The 17,532-nt window shown below is 40.3% G+C and overlaps 1 protein-coding gene across 1 annotated transcript; it reads left to right on the top strand.

Annotated features, from left to right (window-relative positions):
• The first annotated feature begins 5,214 nt into the window (after positions 1 to 5,214).
• On the top strand, positions 5,215 to 7,679 carry LOC139110977 (uncharacterized). The gene has a single exon (XM_070670979.1). The coding sequence runs from the start codon at positions 6,054 to 6,056 to the stop codon at positions 7,677 to 7,679; it is 1,626 nt and encodes a 541-aa protein (XP_070527080.1). The 5' UTR covers positions 5,215 to 6,053.
• Positions 7,680 to 17,532: the final 9,853 nt, after the last annotated feature.

A 17,532-nucleotide genomic window follows, 5' to 3' on the forward strand; every position in this document is an offset into this window, starting at 1 on the left:
CGCGACTTAATTTGCCTACGAGACGGAACGCCAGGGCCGTGTCGGCGAGAGGGAGAGAGAGCCGGGAGCGCCCGGTCGAAGGAAGGCTCGGGAGCGCCCGAGTCTCGGAGATGTCGGTGTCGAAGACGGCCGGGAGCGCCCGGTCGAAGGAAGGCTCGGGAGCGCCCGAGTCTCGGAGGTGTCGGTGTCGAGGACGGCCGGGAGCGCCCGGTCGAAGGAAGGCTCGGGAGCGCCCGAGTCTCGGAGATGTCGGTGTTGAGGACGGCCGGGAGCGCCCGGACGAAGGAAGGCTCGGGAGCGCCCGAGTCTCGGAGATGTCGGTGTCGAGGACGGCCGGGAGCGCCCGGTCGGAGGAAGGCTCGGGAGCGCCCGAGTCGTGTAGAGCGAAGTCGGTTTCGGAGGCCGGGTGAGCCCGGTCGAGGAAGACTTGGGAGCGCCCAAGTCCTGGAGGATCGGATGCTGGGGTGCTCCCCAGCGCGGAAAAAGGTGCCTCGTCTGCGCTCGAGGCGGCTTATATACCCGTGGGCCCGGGAGTGGGGGCCCTTACTCCCGAGCGGTCGGGTGGCGGTGCGCGGTGTGGGCGGTTGGGCGGCCCATGTTGCTCGTTGCGTAGATCCGCGCTACTCGCCGCGGACGGCTGGTCGGCCCGCGCGTAATTTAACTGTGTTCGGGACCGCGCGATTATTTCGGGCGAACGGTGGTGGTCGCGGCGCGGGGTCTGAAGTACGTGGCCTCAGGCCACAACATCAATAAATTAACTAATTATTTACAAGAAGTTTTCGGGGAAGCAAAAAATATCTATCAATTACAAGGCGAAATAGGCCGTATTTATCAGAAAAATGCGGAAGACGTGGTTTCGTTCGCTAATCGACTGAAACATATCGGCAAACAAATATTAGAATGTCATCGAAAAACGGGAGGTGTCACGGAAACGTTGAGAAAAGCTTTACAACAAGATATGTGTAAATGCTTTATTAGAGGTTTAAAACCGGAAATCGAACAAAGAATAACGCGGAATTTGGATATTAACGAGACAGTAACTAACGCAATTAATATAAAAAGAGAATTACAAGAAATTAATAATTTACGAAACAACAGTTCTGAAAAACAAGCAAAATCGTATTGTCAAAATTGTTTAAAAGAAGGACACTCGAGTTCTTCTTGTAAAAATTCGGGAACAGATATTTTAATTTGCCAAATTTGCAAGAAACGTGGTCACAGTGCCGACAAATGTCGGCATCGGAATCCGCAAAGTTATCGACCAGTAACGTTAATAAAAGAAAATCCTTTGACTTGTCAAATATGTACTAAAACCGGGCATACGGCTAAGAATTGTAAAGTAAATATTAATAAACCTGTAGTTATCTGTCAGTGGTGCGATAAGCCCGGGCACTCAGCTCATAATTGTTGGAAAAAACAAAACGAATTCAAAAATTCAGATAACAAATTCAGAACTGTTTGTCAAATTTGTAATAATAACGGGCATAATGCTAAAGAATGCCGATTTAAAACGGAACAAAGTTCAATATCCAAAAATTCGTTATTCTGCCGGTACTGTAAAAAGGAAGGACACCTCCTGGAAAATTGCGAACTAAGATCAATAAATAATGATCGCCGGAAAAATATGAATGCGGGAAACTTACTCGGCCCCTCAAAAACGGGCGTGACAGAGGGGACCGAACGGATTTCACGCCCCTCGACCAGTCAAAGATCATAAGAAATTCGCTGTTCTGCGACGTCCGGCCTGTCACTGTTAATCTTGATAAACAGAGCCATGTACCAACAATTCAAAGAAATTTGCACGGGATAGATTTGATCTTTATGTTGGACACAGGCTCCGGGCCGAATATCGTCAAAGAGCAATTTTTATCCGGGAGTGAAATAGTTAATCACAGTGTAGTGTTAAAATTGAGTGGAATCAACGAGCATCCAGTTTACACTCTCGGTGAAACAAAATTAAATCTCTTTAAGATACCAGTGACGTTTCATGTGGTTCCTGGCGATTTTCCTATAACACAAGCCGGCATACTCGGAAACGATTTCTTTACGCAGACGGGTAGCAAAATCGACTACGCGAAGGAAAACTTAAAAATATCGGGAACCAACGTTTCGTTCTTCTCACCAGAAAAAATTACCGTACCTCCGCATACTGAATCATTATTTTTCGTAAGAATAGGGAACCCACAAATAAAAAAGGGCTACATTCCGAAGATAAGATTAGCCGATGGAATCAGTCTGGGAGACACGATAGCGGAAAATGTTGACGGAAAAACTTATCTGAGTATCATAAGTACTACAGATAAAGAAACTGAAGTTCAAGTGCCCACCATGAACCTCGAACCTCTTATCAATAATTGTTCAATTAATCGGAAAATTATCGATCAACGGAATAAAGTAAAAAATTTGCAAGACTCTGATGGCAACCAAACTATCCACGATGTAAATTGCAAAGACGAAGAATCCGAATCCGAAAATTTTGAAGACTCCAGAGAGGGAAGTATCCAAACCTCTCGCGAAGCAAATAATATACAAGAAGTACGAGAGAAGGATGCAGTGACATCGCTCGGCTCTGAAAAATCCAGAGAGGGAAATCTCCAAACCTCTTCTTTAATTAATAATAATAATAAATTGTCTTCAAAATTCGCAAAAAACTTGCAAAGTTCCCAAGAGTGCTTCACGATATCGAATAAAGATTCGGAAGACCGACTCAACAAAATAATACAACTATTACGTTTAAATCATTTGAATGTAATAGAAAAGAAAAATATAATTAAAATCATAACGGAAAATCAGGAAAGATTCCACATACCAGGGGAACAACTCACCGCTACTCACGTACTGCAGCATCAGATTCCAACCACGGATGATCAACCAATAAATACTAGACAGTATCGATTTCCGCAGATACATAAAGAAGAAATAAATAAACAAGCTGAAGAATTACTAAAAGGAAGCATAGTCAAGCCATCTCAATCACCTTACAACACGCCTATCTGGATCGTACTGAAAAAGGAAGATTCGCAAGGAAATAAACGATGGAGGATGGTATTAGATTTCCGTGCATTAAACGAAAAAACCATTGGCGATGCATATCCACTACCGAATATTACGGATATCCTAGATCAACTAGGAGGCGCACGATATTTTTCCGTGTGTGACTTAGCCTAAGGCTTTCACCAAATAAAAATGGCACCAGAAGATAGTCACAAAACCGCCTTTACGACGCCTTTTGGTCATTATGAATTTGCTAAAATGTCTTTTGGATTAAAAAATGCTCCCGCTACATTCCAACGCTTAATGGATATCGTATTGGCTGCATTACAAGGACAAGAATTATTCGTATACATGGATGACATCGTTGTTTACGCTACTACGTTAGAAGAACACGAAGAAAAATTCAAGAAATTAATGAAACGATTAGAAGATGCTAATCTGAAACTTCAGCCCGATAAATGCGAATTTTTACAAAGCGAAGTCACTTATCTTGGACATGTGATTAGCAAGAACGGAGTAAAACCAGATCCGAAGAAATTGGAAGCTGTAAAATCATTTCCACGGCCCAAAACATCAAAAAATATAAAACAATTTATCGGACTAGCAGGATACTATAGAAGATTTATACCTGAGTTTTCTAAATTAGCTAAGCCTTTAACAAATCTGTTAAAAGGCGATATAGCTTTCAAATGGACATCCATTCAAGAGGAAGCATTTAAAATCTTGAAACAAAAACTCTGTGAAGAACCCGTGCTACAATATCCAGATTTTTCAAAACCTTTCATCTTAACCACAGACGCTTCTGGAATCGCAATAGGAGGCATATTATCACAAGGAGAAATTAATAAAGATCAACCTATAGCTTATGCCTCCAGAACATTAAGTGATAACGAAATAAAATACGATACTTACGAAAAGGAAGCTCTAGCAATAGTCTACTGTGTGAAACATTTTCGTCCTTACTTACACGGTCGAAAATTTACATTAGTCACGGATCATAAGCTTTTATTATGGTTTAAAAACGCACAAGACGCCAATATGCGAATACTGCGTTGGAGATTAAAACTGGCAGAATACGACTACGAGGTAGTATATAAAGCCGGAAAAACAAATGTCAACGCCGACGCCTTATCAAGAAATCCAGTGGAACAAACACCGTGTAACATAATTCATCGAAAGAAAACTTTAAATCCAGATGATCCTAAGGATGCAGAAATAATTGCCAAAATGTTAGAAGAATTTGACAGCGATAGCGAAGAAGAAGAAGAGGAAGAAGATTTTAAATTATATCTATCTGATAATGAAGATTTTACGATCGACGACCAAATAGAGAATGAATTTGCTCTCGAAAAAGAAGAAAAACAGCCGCCACTTCAAATAACAAAAGAGGTGTCAACTCATAATCTTCCAGTCACAAATAGAATTCAAACACGGAGCCAAACAGCTAAAAGAGAACAAAATAAAGAAAATTCCGACCAAGAAAGTAAAACGCACGAGGATAAGAGTGATAACGAATCTGAAACAAAATCAACGCCAGTTATCACCGATATACGCGTAAGGAAAACCAACGTTATAGATACTCGTGACCTACTATTCTTGAGAAAAGATAACGTGACATACTTTACAGATACTAGCGGAAAACCTTTAGATTCTGGATCTCAAAAATTATTCGAGCGAAATAAACTCCCTAAAATACCATCACTTACAGTGGGAAAAGCCGAAATAATTAAATACAAAAAATATTATCACATAGTTCTACCTATCAGTGAAGGATCGAGAGAAGGACCAACAATGACATTAAATCATATTAAAAATGCTATAAAAGATTTGCAAACAATTTCCGAAGAATTCAATCTGGAAACCATCAGCATAGCAAAAACAGATTTTGTTAATAACGTGCCATGGAGCGACATCAAACGACTACTGCAGTTAATTTTTATCGAAGCAACGACTAAAATAATAATTTGCAATGGATTAATTAAATATCCACCAGCCGATTTACGCACAGTAATAATAAGTGAAACACATTGTTCACCGACAGGAGGACATCGTGGAGTAACGAAAACATACAACAGAATAAAACATAAATATTACTGGGAGAACTTAAAAACGGATATCCAGAAATTCATACAGCAGTGTTTACAGTGTCAACTAAAAAAATTAGTGAGAGTGAAAACTAAACAACCAATGATGATTACCGATACACCAGGATCATCTTTCGATAAAGTAGCCATGGATATCGTGGGACCCTTGCCGAAAACGGAAAGGGGAAACGAATACATATTAACAATGCAAGATCAATTAACTAAATTTTGCATGGGAATACCATTGTCGGATCAAACCTCCGAAACAATAGCAGAAGCATTTGTTAATCAATTCATCTGTATAATGGGAGCTCCAAAAGCAATTCTAACGGATCAAGGCAGAAATTTTATAAGTGAATTAATGAAAAAAGTTGCCAAAATATTCAGAATTCGCAAATTCCGTACTACAGCATTTCACCCGCAATAAAATGGCTCATTGGAAAGATCTCATCACGCTCTGGGGGAATATTTAAAACAATACGCGAATAATCAAAACCAGTGGGATAAGTGGATAAGTCTCGCGATATATAATTACAATACAAGCGTGCACGAAGCCACTAAACATACACCATACGAATTAGTATTCGGAAAAATTGCCAGAATTCCATCAAACGAACCACTGGGACCAGAAGATAAACTAGCTAATTACGATGAATATTTAATAGACCTCGTCACTCAATTACATACTATACAAGGAAATGCACGAGAAAACGTAATCGAAGCAAAAAATAAATCAAAGAAATATTACGATAAAAAATTAAATACGCAAACTTTTAAACCCGGTGATTTCGTATTCATGTTAAAAGGTCCGAAACCTGGCAAATTCGGTGATCATTATTCTGGACCTCACGAAATTATGGAAATTTTAAATAGAAATAACATAAAAATTAAAATCAATAAAAATAGCCGAATTGTGCATCCTAATCGTTTAAGAATTTCACATATTAAAAATCACTAACCAATTAAATTTTTCAGATGGACCATTACCGCAAATTAATTATACTCTTGTTACTAACTATATCGATCTCTTCCACCCATGGGATAATAGGATACGATTGTGGCTCAGCAGCAGCTAATCTAACGACGCTATCTCTTATTGACCTAGAAGAATGTGATATTCCGACCGTTTCAATAAATACTACACAAGTTTATCTACAGCTACTTCAAATAGACGACTTTACAAGTGTGAAAGTTATACAGTGCAAAGTGGAAATAGACCGGATGATTAAAAAATGCGGAATGTTTTCGCACACCATGGAAGTGCATAATGGAAAATATTCATATATACACGAAGTCTCTAGAGAAGTATGTCAACATATGCATCTGGATGGAACATTTACGATTGGCAACACACTAATAACCGGATTAAAACCGAATGCTACCGCAAGCCGTCCTGTGGTCCTGGCCGGAAGTGTGGACAACGACGGAGCCTGTTCCGGAGCCGCCTACTCCGATCCTTACGGAACATGGGAGCAAGTCATCGTATTAAGCACTATCAAAATAACTCTACAAGATTACTCTGCAAACATCCGACTAAATTCTAATCAAGTGTTATTAAGATCCGGAGTTGTGTGCGAATTAAAAGCTACACGCTGCACCGATATGGAAGGAGGCAATACCTTCTGGGAACCTCAGCCGGGCGACACTTGCAATCTTCGAGGATACAGTCTTTTATACAGAGGAATCGCCGAAAGCATAACCGACTATAACGTAGAACCACCGCAAATTGTGTACACCATAAACCAACGAGACATAGTTTTTGCCTTAACCAGAACGGGCGAATATACGAGCTGCGGATTTACATTAACGCAGACTGAGCATCCGAAATTAGTAATATTTTTAACCGATCCAAATGGATATATATTTAAAAATTACAGATCCTCGGCATCCTACGATTTATTCACATATGTTAATTCAAAATTTGTTTACGTAGAAAGGCATGTACGACAGCAATTTAATTTATTATACAGAAATGTAATACTAGAACAATGCAGATTAGAATTACAATTATTAAGAAATTCTTTAGCAATAGCAACACAATCGCCAGACATCTTCGCTTTTCACTTCATAAAAGGACCAGGATACATGGCCGTATCAACAGGAGAAGTAATTCACATTATAAAATGTGTACCCACGGAAGTAAAAATTGCAAGCACAGAAGAATGTTACGATCAACTTCCAGTAATACGAGGAAACGAAACTTATTTCCTAACACCACAAACGCATATATTATTACAACAGGGAACTCAAATAAACTGCAACCCTTTGGCTCCAGCAATGTTCAGATTAGATAACTCGTGGTATAAATTTTTGCCAAGACCAGTGGAATCAGTACGTCCTACTGTCATGAAACCAATGACAAGACCAACTTGGAAATATGTGAGCCCAGGATCATTAGCCACGAGCGGAATATATACACAAACGGATTTAGACGATTTGAAAAATCACATAATGTTTCCAGCCGAACGACCAGCCATTCTTAACACCCTTGCAAGAGGAATCATGGGCGAACCAACATTAATCCAAGGAAGCTCAATCTCTAATTTAATTGACAAAGCATCGATAGAAAGAATCGCAATATCAACCTGGCAAAAATTTTGAAGCAAATTTTTAATTTTTGGCAATATTAGCGCAAAATTAATGAGAATATATCTTACTTGCAGAGCAATTAAATTATTAATAGATACTCTCGTACATGGCTATGCCTTACACACGGTTTATGGATGGTCAATCTACTTGATAGGAGCAATTTGGGATTCTATAACCAACCTACTACTACATCTGGGAAAAGGAAAGAACAAATACGAAAAGGCCAGCGCTCCTAAACAGGATCCAGAAACAACGTTCACCCAGAATCATCTAGAGATGGAAAATTTACATCCAAAAGTTTATCCAACAATACCAGTAGAAAAAACAGCAACATACACGTTCGAATTAAAAGAATAAAAAAAAAATAATAATAAAAATAAAAAAAAAATAAAAAAATTTTTTCAAAAAAAAAATAATATAAATAAAACCAATAAAATTTTTCTTTTCTCCCTTTTCCTATAAATAAAACTCCAACTAATTTTACTAACTAACCTCATCACATCTTCAGAAAATGAGTACCGAGTCGAGAATTGAACACATCAATACCAAGGCATTAACCAGAAGTGAACTCAAGGCCCGGATAATTAAGGTCAGCTCCCCCACGCTCTTCTGGGTACAACTACTTAACAGCCAAGAGGAATTAGAAGAACTGACGGAAGATCTAACCAGAAGAATGGAAAGGAAGAGCAAGTTCATGCACATTCCGCCCGATCGAATCCATGACAACACAGTGGTGGCGGTAAAGGAAGAACATATATGGAGACGGGGAGAGATCCTCTACACCATCGACAAGACGGTATACGTCGCCCTGCGGGATTGGGGCCGAACCATCAAGGTCCCATTCTTCGAGGTATACCTCCTGGAGGATCGTTTCTGCCAACTCCGTTGGCAAGCCATCCCCTGTGGCCTCGCCTACCTGCGACCACTGAACGAAGAACACGAGTGGTCCGATCGAGCCAAAATAGTATCCAAGGCCTTCCTCAAGGGATTAGTAGGATGGATAAAAATCCGCCGTCACCTACATGAGACCAGCGCAGCCATCACCTTCAGGATCGAGCACAAAAGTGAGGTGGCAATTGATGACCTCAAGGAAACAATAATCCGGCTCGGATTCGGGCAAGACACCTTCCAAATAATTGGAACTTGCTACCCTAGCATTTAAATATTATATACATATATATATTCAATTATAAATAGATAAGAAACCAGCATTCCTTTCAGATAAAACGGATATGTGTGCTTTCCATTTAAAAAAAAAAAATATATATTTACTTTCCGATAAGAAATGTTTTATCTGGAACGAAGGGCAACCGATAATTTTAAAATAGCTCTTAAATTGTTCGCGAAAGAAAGAAATTAACCCACTCATTTTTTCCATCTTGCAAATGCAGAGCTTCAAACCTCAGCATTTGTCTAAGGCCGGGGGTGTTACGTCCACGCCCTTTTAATTTCTTTCTTTCTAGAACATTCTAATTCACAAGGATGACTAACGATAAAATGAAAGGTCAAGTAGATTGTTTTTAAGAAAAGAGTCATAACAACGGAAAATTCGGAAAAATGAATCAGACTGCCCTATAATAAGCGGTGCGCACGGCACTCGTAAACAACGCCCTTTTCAATCATATAAAAAGCGCGAGCGGGCGGAACATTGTACATTCTAAAAAGTCTCTTGACACCTGCCGTTACTTTAACCGCGATTCGTGAGTGCTTAAAAAAAAATCAGAAGGAAGAATCAACCGATCCGTCGCCGCTCTAACCAGCCGATTCACGAGCTGCTCAAATCCGCCGGACTTCCACCGGAATCACGAATCCACCGCTCCGCCAGAAGAACGTTTGACGCAAAAACTTCGCTCGTTTAATAATCTGCCCAAGTAGTAAGTCTGATTCTCATTTTTCTTTCAATTTTCCGTGAAGTAATTATTAAATCGATTCGCTCATTTATAGTGAGCCGAACTTGCCCACGCACTCCCGCTGATTCTGACGAGAATACGTCGAAATACAACTATTTGCTTACCGAGTTAAAAAGAAAACTTCCGATGCCATGCGGCGGAAGCTACAACTGTAAAATCTGTTATCCCGAGCTCCGATTGTACGCGGATTATTGCGAGGCCCAAGGCCCATCGTTTTCGCCATCGCCGATCGCGTCACCTCACCGACTCCCCTCGTTTGCTTCAAATAATCCTCATCCTGTTCCTCTCCCGAGTTTTTCTCATTCCTTTTCCTCTCCATTCGCATCTCTTCCTAATTCCAGTTACCGACATTTCCTCGACAAAGTAGCCGACAAATACCCTCACCCACCTCAACAAACTCCTGAACCTCAATCCTTCCCTCCTCCAGCTTTTAAAACAGAATATAACCTTTCCAACAACGATCCTGTCATTTTTGTCTATCATCCCGAACATCAAACTCCTTTTATTATTCCTGAATCACACCTACCTACATTTTTCTCTCCTCCTGTTCCTTAAAGTCATCCTTGTGAATAATAATTAATTAAAACTTGTATACGCATTTTGCTGTAATTTTAAGAAATATATTTGTTTGTTTTTTTTTGTAATTCTGCCTTCTTGAATTATTTTAGTTGTAAGTCGCACCGGCCCCATCCCTGATAATAGGTGATACTTGTATCGCTTTATCAAAATTAGCGGCCACCGATCACGCAGCTTAGATAAGACGTCACATTGTCTCTCGGGACATTGACTCTTGTCGTAGCTTTTAGTGTGAACGGTATCTCGAGTACACTATTTACTGTGTATCTCGAGATTATAAGGTCAAGTTACCCAGACCTACCTCATCCTTACCTCCTATCTTTAATAATCAACGGCCTGGACGTAACAATAGATACTCTCGTACATGGCTATGCCTTACACACGGTTTATGGATGGTCAATCTACTTGATAGGAGCAATCTGGGATTCTATAACCAACCTACTGCTACATCTGGGAAAAGGAAGGAACAAATACAAGAAGGCCAGCGCTCCTAAACAAGATCCAGAAACAACGTTCGCCCAGAATCATCTAGAGATGGAAAATTTACATCCAAAAGTTTATCCAACAATACCAATAGAAAAAACAGCAACATATACGTTCGAATTAAAAGACTAAATAAAAAAAAAATAAAATAATAAAAAAAAAATTTTTAATTACACAAAAAAAAAAAATATATAAATAAAATAATAAATCAATAAAATTTTTCTTTTCCTTTTCCTATAAATAAAAACTACTAATTTTACTAACTAACATCATCACATCTTCAGAAAATGAGTACCGAATCGAGAATTGTACACATCAATACCAAGGCATTAACCCGAGGGGAACTCAAGGCCCGGATAATCAAGGTCAGCTCCCCCACGCTCTTCTGGGTACAACTGCTTAACAGCCAAGAAGAATTAGAAGAACTAACAGAAGACCTGACCAGAAGAATGGAAAGGAAAAGCAAGTTCATGCACATTCCGCCCGATCAAATCAAGGACAACATCGTGGTGGCGGTAAAAGAGGAACACATATGGAGACGGGGAGAGATCCTCTACACCATCGACAAGACGGTATACGTCGCCTTGCGGGATTGGGGCGCGGAATGCGACTTCGATGCCTGGCTCCGCGCGTGATCATTAAATCATCCGTCTGACAAACGTCGCTAACGCGATCGCGGAAACACAGGAGGGGTCCAAAATTTTTTTTTTTTTTAATACAAAAATATTTTCCTCGAATCGGAATATCATTTCCGGAATGATCGAGTGTTCCGTCCGTTTTTCTCGGTAAAGACTCGGCAAAGACTCGGCGTGCGATAACAGCAAACGTCATAATACATTCTATCTCTGCGTGAAGTAATATCCCTCGCGATATTCAGATAATCCCGCGAGAACGAAGCGAGCACGCGTATTGCATATTTATATGCGATCCTTCTGCGTGGATGATTAACACACCATTAGACTCGTGATTCGGCCGAATCGACGAAAGCGTACTCGCCGAGCACGCGTGACTAAGAAAGGAAGCGGCCATAGGGAGTTCGCCGGAAAGGTACGTGGAAAGAAAAGACGGGACCGGCTAAAAATAGGAACAACGACCACGCCGAGGCCCCCCCCGGTGCCTCGAATCGGCAAGAACCCGCGCGAGGAGAGAAGAGCGACGAGGCGCTATTTATTGCGACGTAGAAAAAACTCATTCCCGCGGTAAGCAATTTGCGCGGTGACAAATAAATGTAAAATAAAGCAAAACCGTGCGGCATTCGTGAACGTGTAACGTTAGAGATAATACTGCGATATCGGTATCTCGGGGAATGGATTGCGACATGTAAACAGTTAGGTAAGATTACGGTTTCGTCATACGAGGCGGTTCAAAAATGAGGAAAGCGATGGAAGAAGCGGCGCCGGGAAACGAGAAAATCCCGCGTTGACGCGGCAGAAGAAAGGGGAGACGTAAAAGTGAATAATAGCCGCGCGGAGTGACGAGAGACGGCGAAGAATACTCGAAGTGGAACCTGCCGCGGCTGCCGCGTCGCAAGTGGCAATCGTTATCAAGGTCCCATTCTTCGAGGTATACCTCCTGGAGGATCGTTTCTGCCATCTCCGTTGGCAAGCCATCCCCTGCGGCCTCGCCTACCTGCGACCACTGAATGAAGAACACGAGTGGTCCGAGCGAGCCAAAGCGGTATCCAAGGCCTTCCTCAAAGGATTAATAGGATGGATAAAAATCCGCCGTCACCTACACGAGACCAGCGCAGCCATCACCTTCAGGATCGACCACAAAAGTGAGGTGGCAATTGACGACCTCAAGGAGACAATGATCCGGCTCGGATTCGGGCAAGACTCATTCCAAATAATTGGAACTTGTTACCCTAGCATCTAAATATTTTATATATATATATATATATATATATATATATATATATATATATACATCCAATTATAAATAGGAAATAGATAAGAAACCAGCATTCCTTTCAGATAAAACAAAAAAATATATATATGTGTGCTTTCCTTTTAAAAGAAAAAAATATTTACTTTCTGATAGAAACGTTTTATCTGGAACGAAGGGCAACCGATAATTTTAAGATAGCTCTTAAGTTGTTCGCGAAAGAAAAAAATTAACCCTTTCATTTTCCATCTTGCAAATGCAGAGCTTTCAAACCTCAGCATTTGTCTAAGACCGGGGGTGTTACGTCCACGCCCTTTTAATTTCTTTCTTTCCAGAACATTCTAAATTCACAAAGATGACTAACAATAAATGAAAGGTCAAGTGGATTGTTTTTAAGAAAAGAGTCATAACAACGGAAAATTCGGAAAAATGAATCAGACTGCCCTACGATAAGCGGTGCGCACGGCATCCGTAAACAACGCCCTTTTGAATCATATAAAAAGCGCGAGCGGGCGGAACATGCATTCATTCTAAAAAGTATCTTGATACCTGGCGTTATTTTAACCGCGATTCGTGAGTGCTCAAAACCGAAGGAAGAATCAACCGATCCGTTAGCCGCTCTAACCATCCGATCCACGAGCTGCTCAAATCCGCCGGACTTCCACCGGAATCACGAATCTACTGCTCCGCCAGAGAAACATTTTCACTATAACTTCGCCTGTTTATTAACCCGCCTAAGTAGTAAGTCTGATTCTCATTTTTCTTTCGAGTTTCCGTAAAATAATTATTAAATCGATTCGCTCATTTATAGTGAGCCGAACTTGTCCACCCACTTCCGCTGACTCTGATAAGAATACGTCGGAATACGACTATTTACTTACTGAATTAAAGAGAAAACTTCCCATGCCATGCGGCGGAAGTTACAATTGTAAAGTGTGCTACCCTGAGCTCCGATTTCAGGCGCGCTCACCGACAGGACGTCGGCGTGTGTGCGTGGTCCCCCACTCCAGCAACATCGATGTTGCTCGGAGCTAAAATTCCCATCACAGCGACCGGTACATACTGATAGGCGACGGCGTGCGTAGTGGTGCGTGCGTCGTCACCGCGAGCGCGCAGCGTGAGCGAGCGCCGAGAAGCGAGAGGACGGGGCGTCAGCGTTTACTGCCGTATTTGAGAGAACGCATGAGTGGTCGCTAAAAAAATAGGCACCTTCGTTCTCCGCTTGCACGCGTTCGCGGGCGCGCAAGGATAGAAATAGATCGCAGAAACGCTATTAATTCTAGCATATATTTCAAGACATTCGCGATATGACAAATTGACACGTTAAATGTTATTAAATATATATTGTTATGCGTAATTTTTTTCGCGATATTTTCGACAAATATAAATAATATCTCGAGAAAGAACGCATGGGAGACGTTAGAGGTGCACCTCCAGCATGCGCCAGTTACGGGCGCGCAGAGATAGAGATAGATCGCAAAAGTACGAATTATAGCGTATACTTTAAGATTTTCGCGACTAATGATAACCGAAATTAAACACCCGTGCTACTGATATTATAAATATATAATTTTACGTTGATTGAAATTAATTTTCGTAATAATTTTTTGACAAATAAATAATGTCTTGAGAAAGACAATTTAAAATTCTGTTTTCGGTCTTGAGAAAGACAATTTAAAATTCTGTTTTTTGTCTTGAGAAAGACAATTTAAAATTCCATTTTCTGTCTTGAAAAAGACATTTTAAAATTCTGTTTTCTGTCTTGAGAAAGACAATTTAAAATTCTGTTTTCTGTCTTGAAAAAGACAATTTAAAATTATGTTTTTGTCTTGAAAGACAATTTAAAATTATGTTTTCTGTCTTGAAAAAGACAATTTGAAATACCGTCTTTTTTAAATGTCTTTTTCAAGACAGAAAACGGAATTTTAAATTGTCTTTCTCAAGACAGAAAACAGAATTTTAAATTGTCTTTCTCAAGACCAAAAACAGAATTTTAAATTGTCTTTCTCAAGACATTATTTATTTGTCAAAAAATTATTACGAAAATTAATTTCAATCAACGTAAAATTATATATTTATAATATCAGTAGCACGGGTGTTTAATTTCGGTTATCATTAGTCGCGAAAATCTTAAAGTATACGCTATAATTCGTACTTTTGCGATCTATCTCTATCTCTGCGCGCCCGTATAAACACGAACGCGTGCAAGCGAGAGATCGGAGGTGCACCTCTAACAGTTTCGCACCGTCCTCCCATGCGTTCTTTCTCGAGATATTATTTATATATTTGTCGAAAAATTATCGCGAAAATAAATTACACGCAACGTAGAATTATATATTTAATAACATTAGTAACACGGGTCTTCAATTTCGGTTGTCATTATCGCGAAATGTCTTGAAGTATATGCTAGAATTAATAGCGTACTCTTGCGATCTATTTCTATCCTTGCGCGCCCGTATAAACACGAACGCGTGCAAGCGAGAGAACGAAGGTGCGCCTATAACTTTTTCTTAGCGACCACTCATGCGTTCTCTCTCAAACGCACGGGTTGCGAGCGGGATAGAGCATGAGAACGCCTCCCACCAAATTTTCCCCCGTCCTCTCGCTTCTCTCGGCGCTTCACGGCTCACGTACGCGCTCCGCGGTGTGGCCTGACGCACACCACGCTAGCTCACGCACGTTAGCTGCCGTCGCCGCAGAGCGTCAGGCCATTATTGCCGGTCAGTGTACGCGTTTCAGTTAGTAGTCGCGATCACGCTCTCGAGCAAGCAGCGGCAAGACGAGGAACTTGCTACCGACAAAAAACTGGTAGCAAGGAAGTGTGACGTCAGAAATTATAATTTCCACTAAATAAAGTTCCTAGATCCTAGTAAAATCGATTCGACCAATAACATGAGAGTGAAGATTCTCAACCTGGTCTTTTGGATAGACGGTCCCTCTCTGTAAGAAATAATCTATGGTAGACTTTAAGAACAATAACCAATATGTTAATGATAAAACAGAACGTACAGCGACATTCTAAAAATATTTACGCATAATGTCAATTTAAAGGAACTTGATTACATTAATATATAATTTTTCCACATATTAACAATTCATGAGCCGTGCGCGACTCATTCTCTTATACCACCGTATACTCTCGCGCTTTCGAAAAACTTGTTCTATTAAATTGATAAAATGCAACGCGTTCTGTCAAATAATTATAGATTATTAGAATAAGTATTTTTCCTTTGAACAAGTGCCAGCCAAGAAGGCGCCAAAAGCCAAGAGTGCGAACAATAAACAGCCCAAGATATCGGATCCTCGAGTCGCACACGCGGTCCCTAATTGCTTAATTTATGAGATACACTAAATGGAGGCGCCACGCTCTATCTGCTGACATATGATAAACATTACGGCTAAACCGATGTCTCTGGCTGACTATTGAACACCAAAGGAAAATTCCATTGTTAAAACTCTAAGAACACGTGGAATAAACTAAATTCAATAATTTAATAATTTAATGATTGTAGAAATTAACAATCGTTTACTGAATTTTGTAATATTAAATCTGTATCACTTTCGCCAGCACTGCCACCTTTTCTTAGAGTTTACTAGATTTAATACTTTTAGTGATACCGAACGATCCTATTTAAGGATATTTTACTTAAGTACTAAAATTACTTTTAAGAAAAGAGACCACCCATGTTACCATATGAGAGCACCCCAGTACATGTATTCAGCGCCTACCGAATGGCTAACTGGCAACCATGCTTGTCAGCCGCGCTGCCATTCCACAGGCGCAGCATTGCGATAATCATAAGCGCGCCAATAATTATTATTAAAATTACTTGTCACAATTATATCTCGTCCATTGTAAATGCACGTACATACGAGCGCATACATCTTTTTCTCTTTGCAAAATTGAAATTAAGAATATTAACGTGTTTACTCTCATGTGTACCCGCATAATTTTTATAAATAATTATTTTAATACACCCGCAAGATTTATCTGTGACTCTGAATGCTTAAAACTTAAATCGCGTGAGAATAAACTTTCGCACGGCATTAGATCAGTCGCCAATTCTAGGAACGCATAGTTTCGCGATATCTAACAATAACATTCAGAGCTACAGGTTTCAATCGCACCGCTATCAACGCTAGGGGGACCGAAACCCCCCAAATTAATAAACAGTACATGTACGAGGAATTCCATACGATTTCTCCGCCGCTAGCCGCGTCATACCGAAAATCTAAGACGCAAAAGGCCCCCTTCCCTGTCGTCTAATGCAAGGGATGCTAGACCTATATAAGCGGGCCCGCGGCCCGAGCAAGCGTTCAGTCTTTTTCAAAAATCCACGAACGTGTGTAATTGCGGAAGCTACCCGAGGGTCACGAAGCCGCTGTAACCTAATCACGCTGCGTCTGTCTGGACCAACCAACCGATTTGTAAAGGCGCCGTGTCTTCTTTTTAATAAACTCAAAGTAAGTTGATTAAATTTTGAAATAATTCTTCCCATTTCTAAACTCGATCCTTTTAATATTAAGAAAAATAGATGTAACTAATTATTGGTACATCTACAAGCCTTAGGGGCTTAAAGAGAACGATTAAAGCGTAAAAGTTAATATTGGCCGCTAAGTCGTTTTTCTCTTCCTCCTCTGTATTAAACCATATCTTTGTTTCCTAATAAATTATCAAACCGATTGCTCAAAAGTGCAGATTTGTTTTTCCGCTGCGAAGCTTGCATTACGACCTGAGGGTTGTCTGCAGTACTCGCCATCTCAAAATACAAATCCTCGCATTTTGCAAATCGGATCCCTCCCATTCCTCAATATTTGCTTAATAGTATAGATTTGTTGTTTCGCTGCGAAATGTGCATTACGACCTGAGAGTTGTCTGCAATTACTCGCCATCTTAATTAATAAATCTTAACTTTTCGCAAATCAAGCCTTTCCTATTTCAATCATTAATTACTCAATAGTGCAGGTTCGATTTTCGCTGCGAACAGTGCATCACGACCAAAGAGTCGTCT

This window comes from Cardiocondyla obscurior, linkage group LG22 (assembly GCF_019399895.1).
Source record: "Cardiocondyla obscurior isolate alpha-2009 linkage group LG22, Cobs3.1, whole genome shotgun sequence".
In the NCBI taxonomy this organism is placed as follows: Eukaryota; Metazoa; Arthropoda; class Insecta; order Hymenoptera; family Formicidae; genus Cardiocondyla; species Cardiocondyla obscurior.

What these genes read in the sequence shown, in the direction of transcription:
- LOC139110977 (XM_070670979.1), top strand. Translation starts at nt 6,054, where the DNA reads ATGGACCATTACCGCAAATTAATTATACTCTTGTTACTAACTATATCG.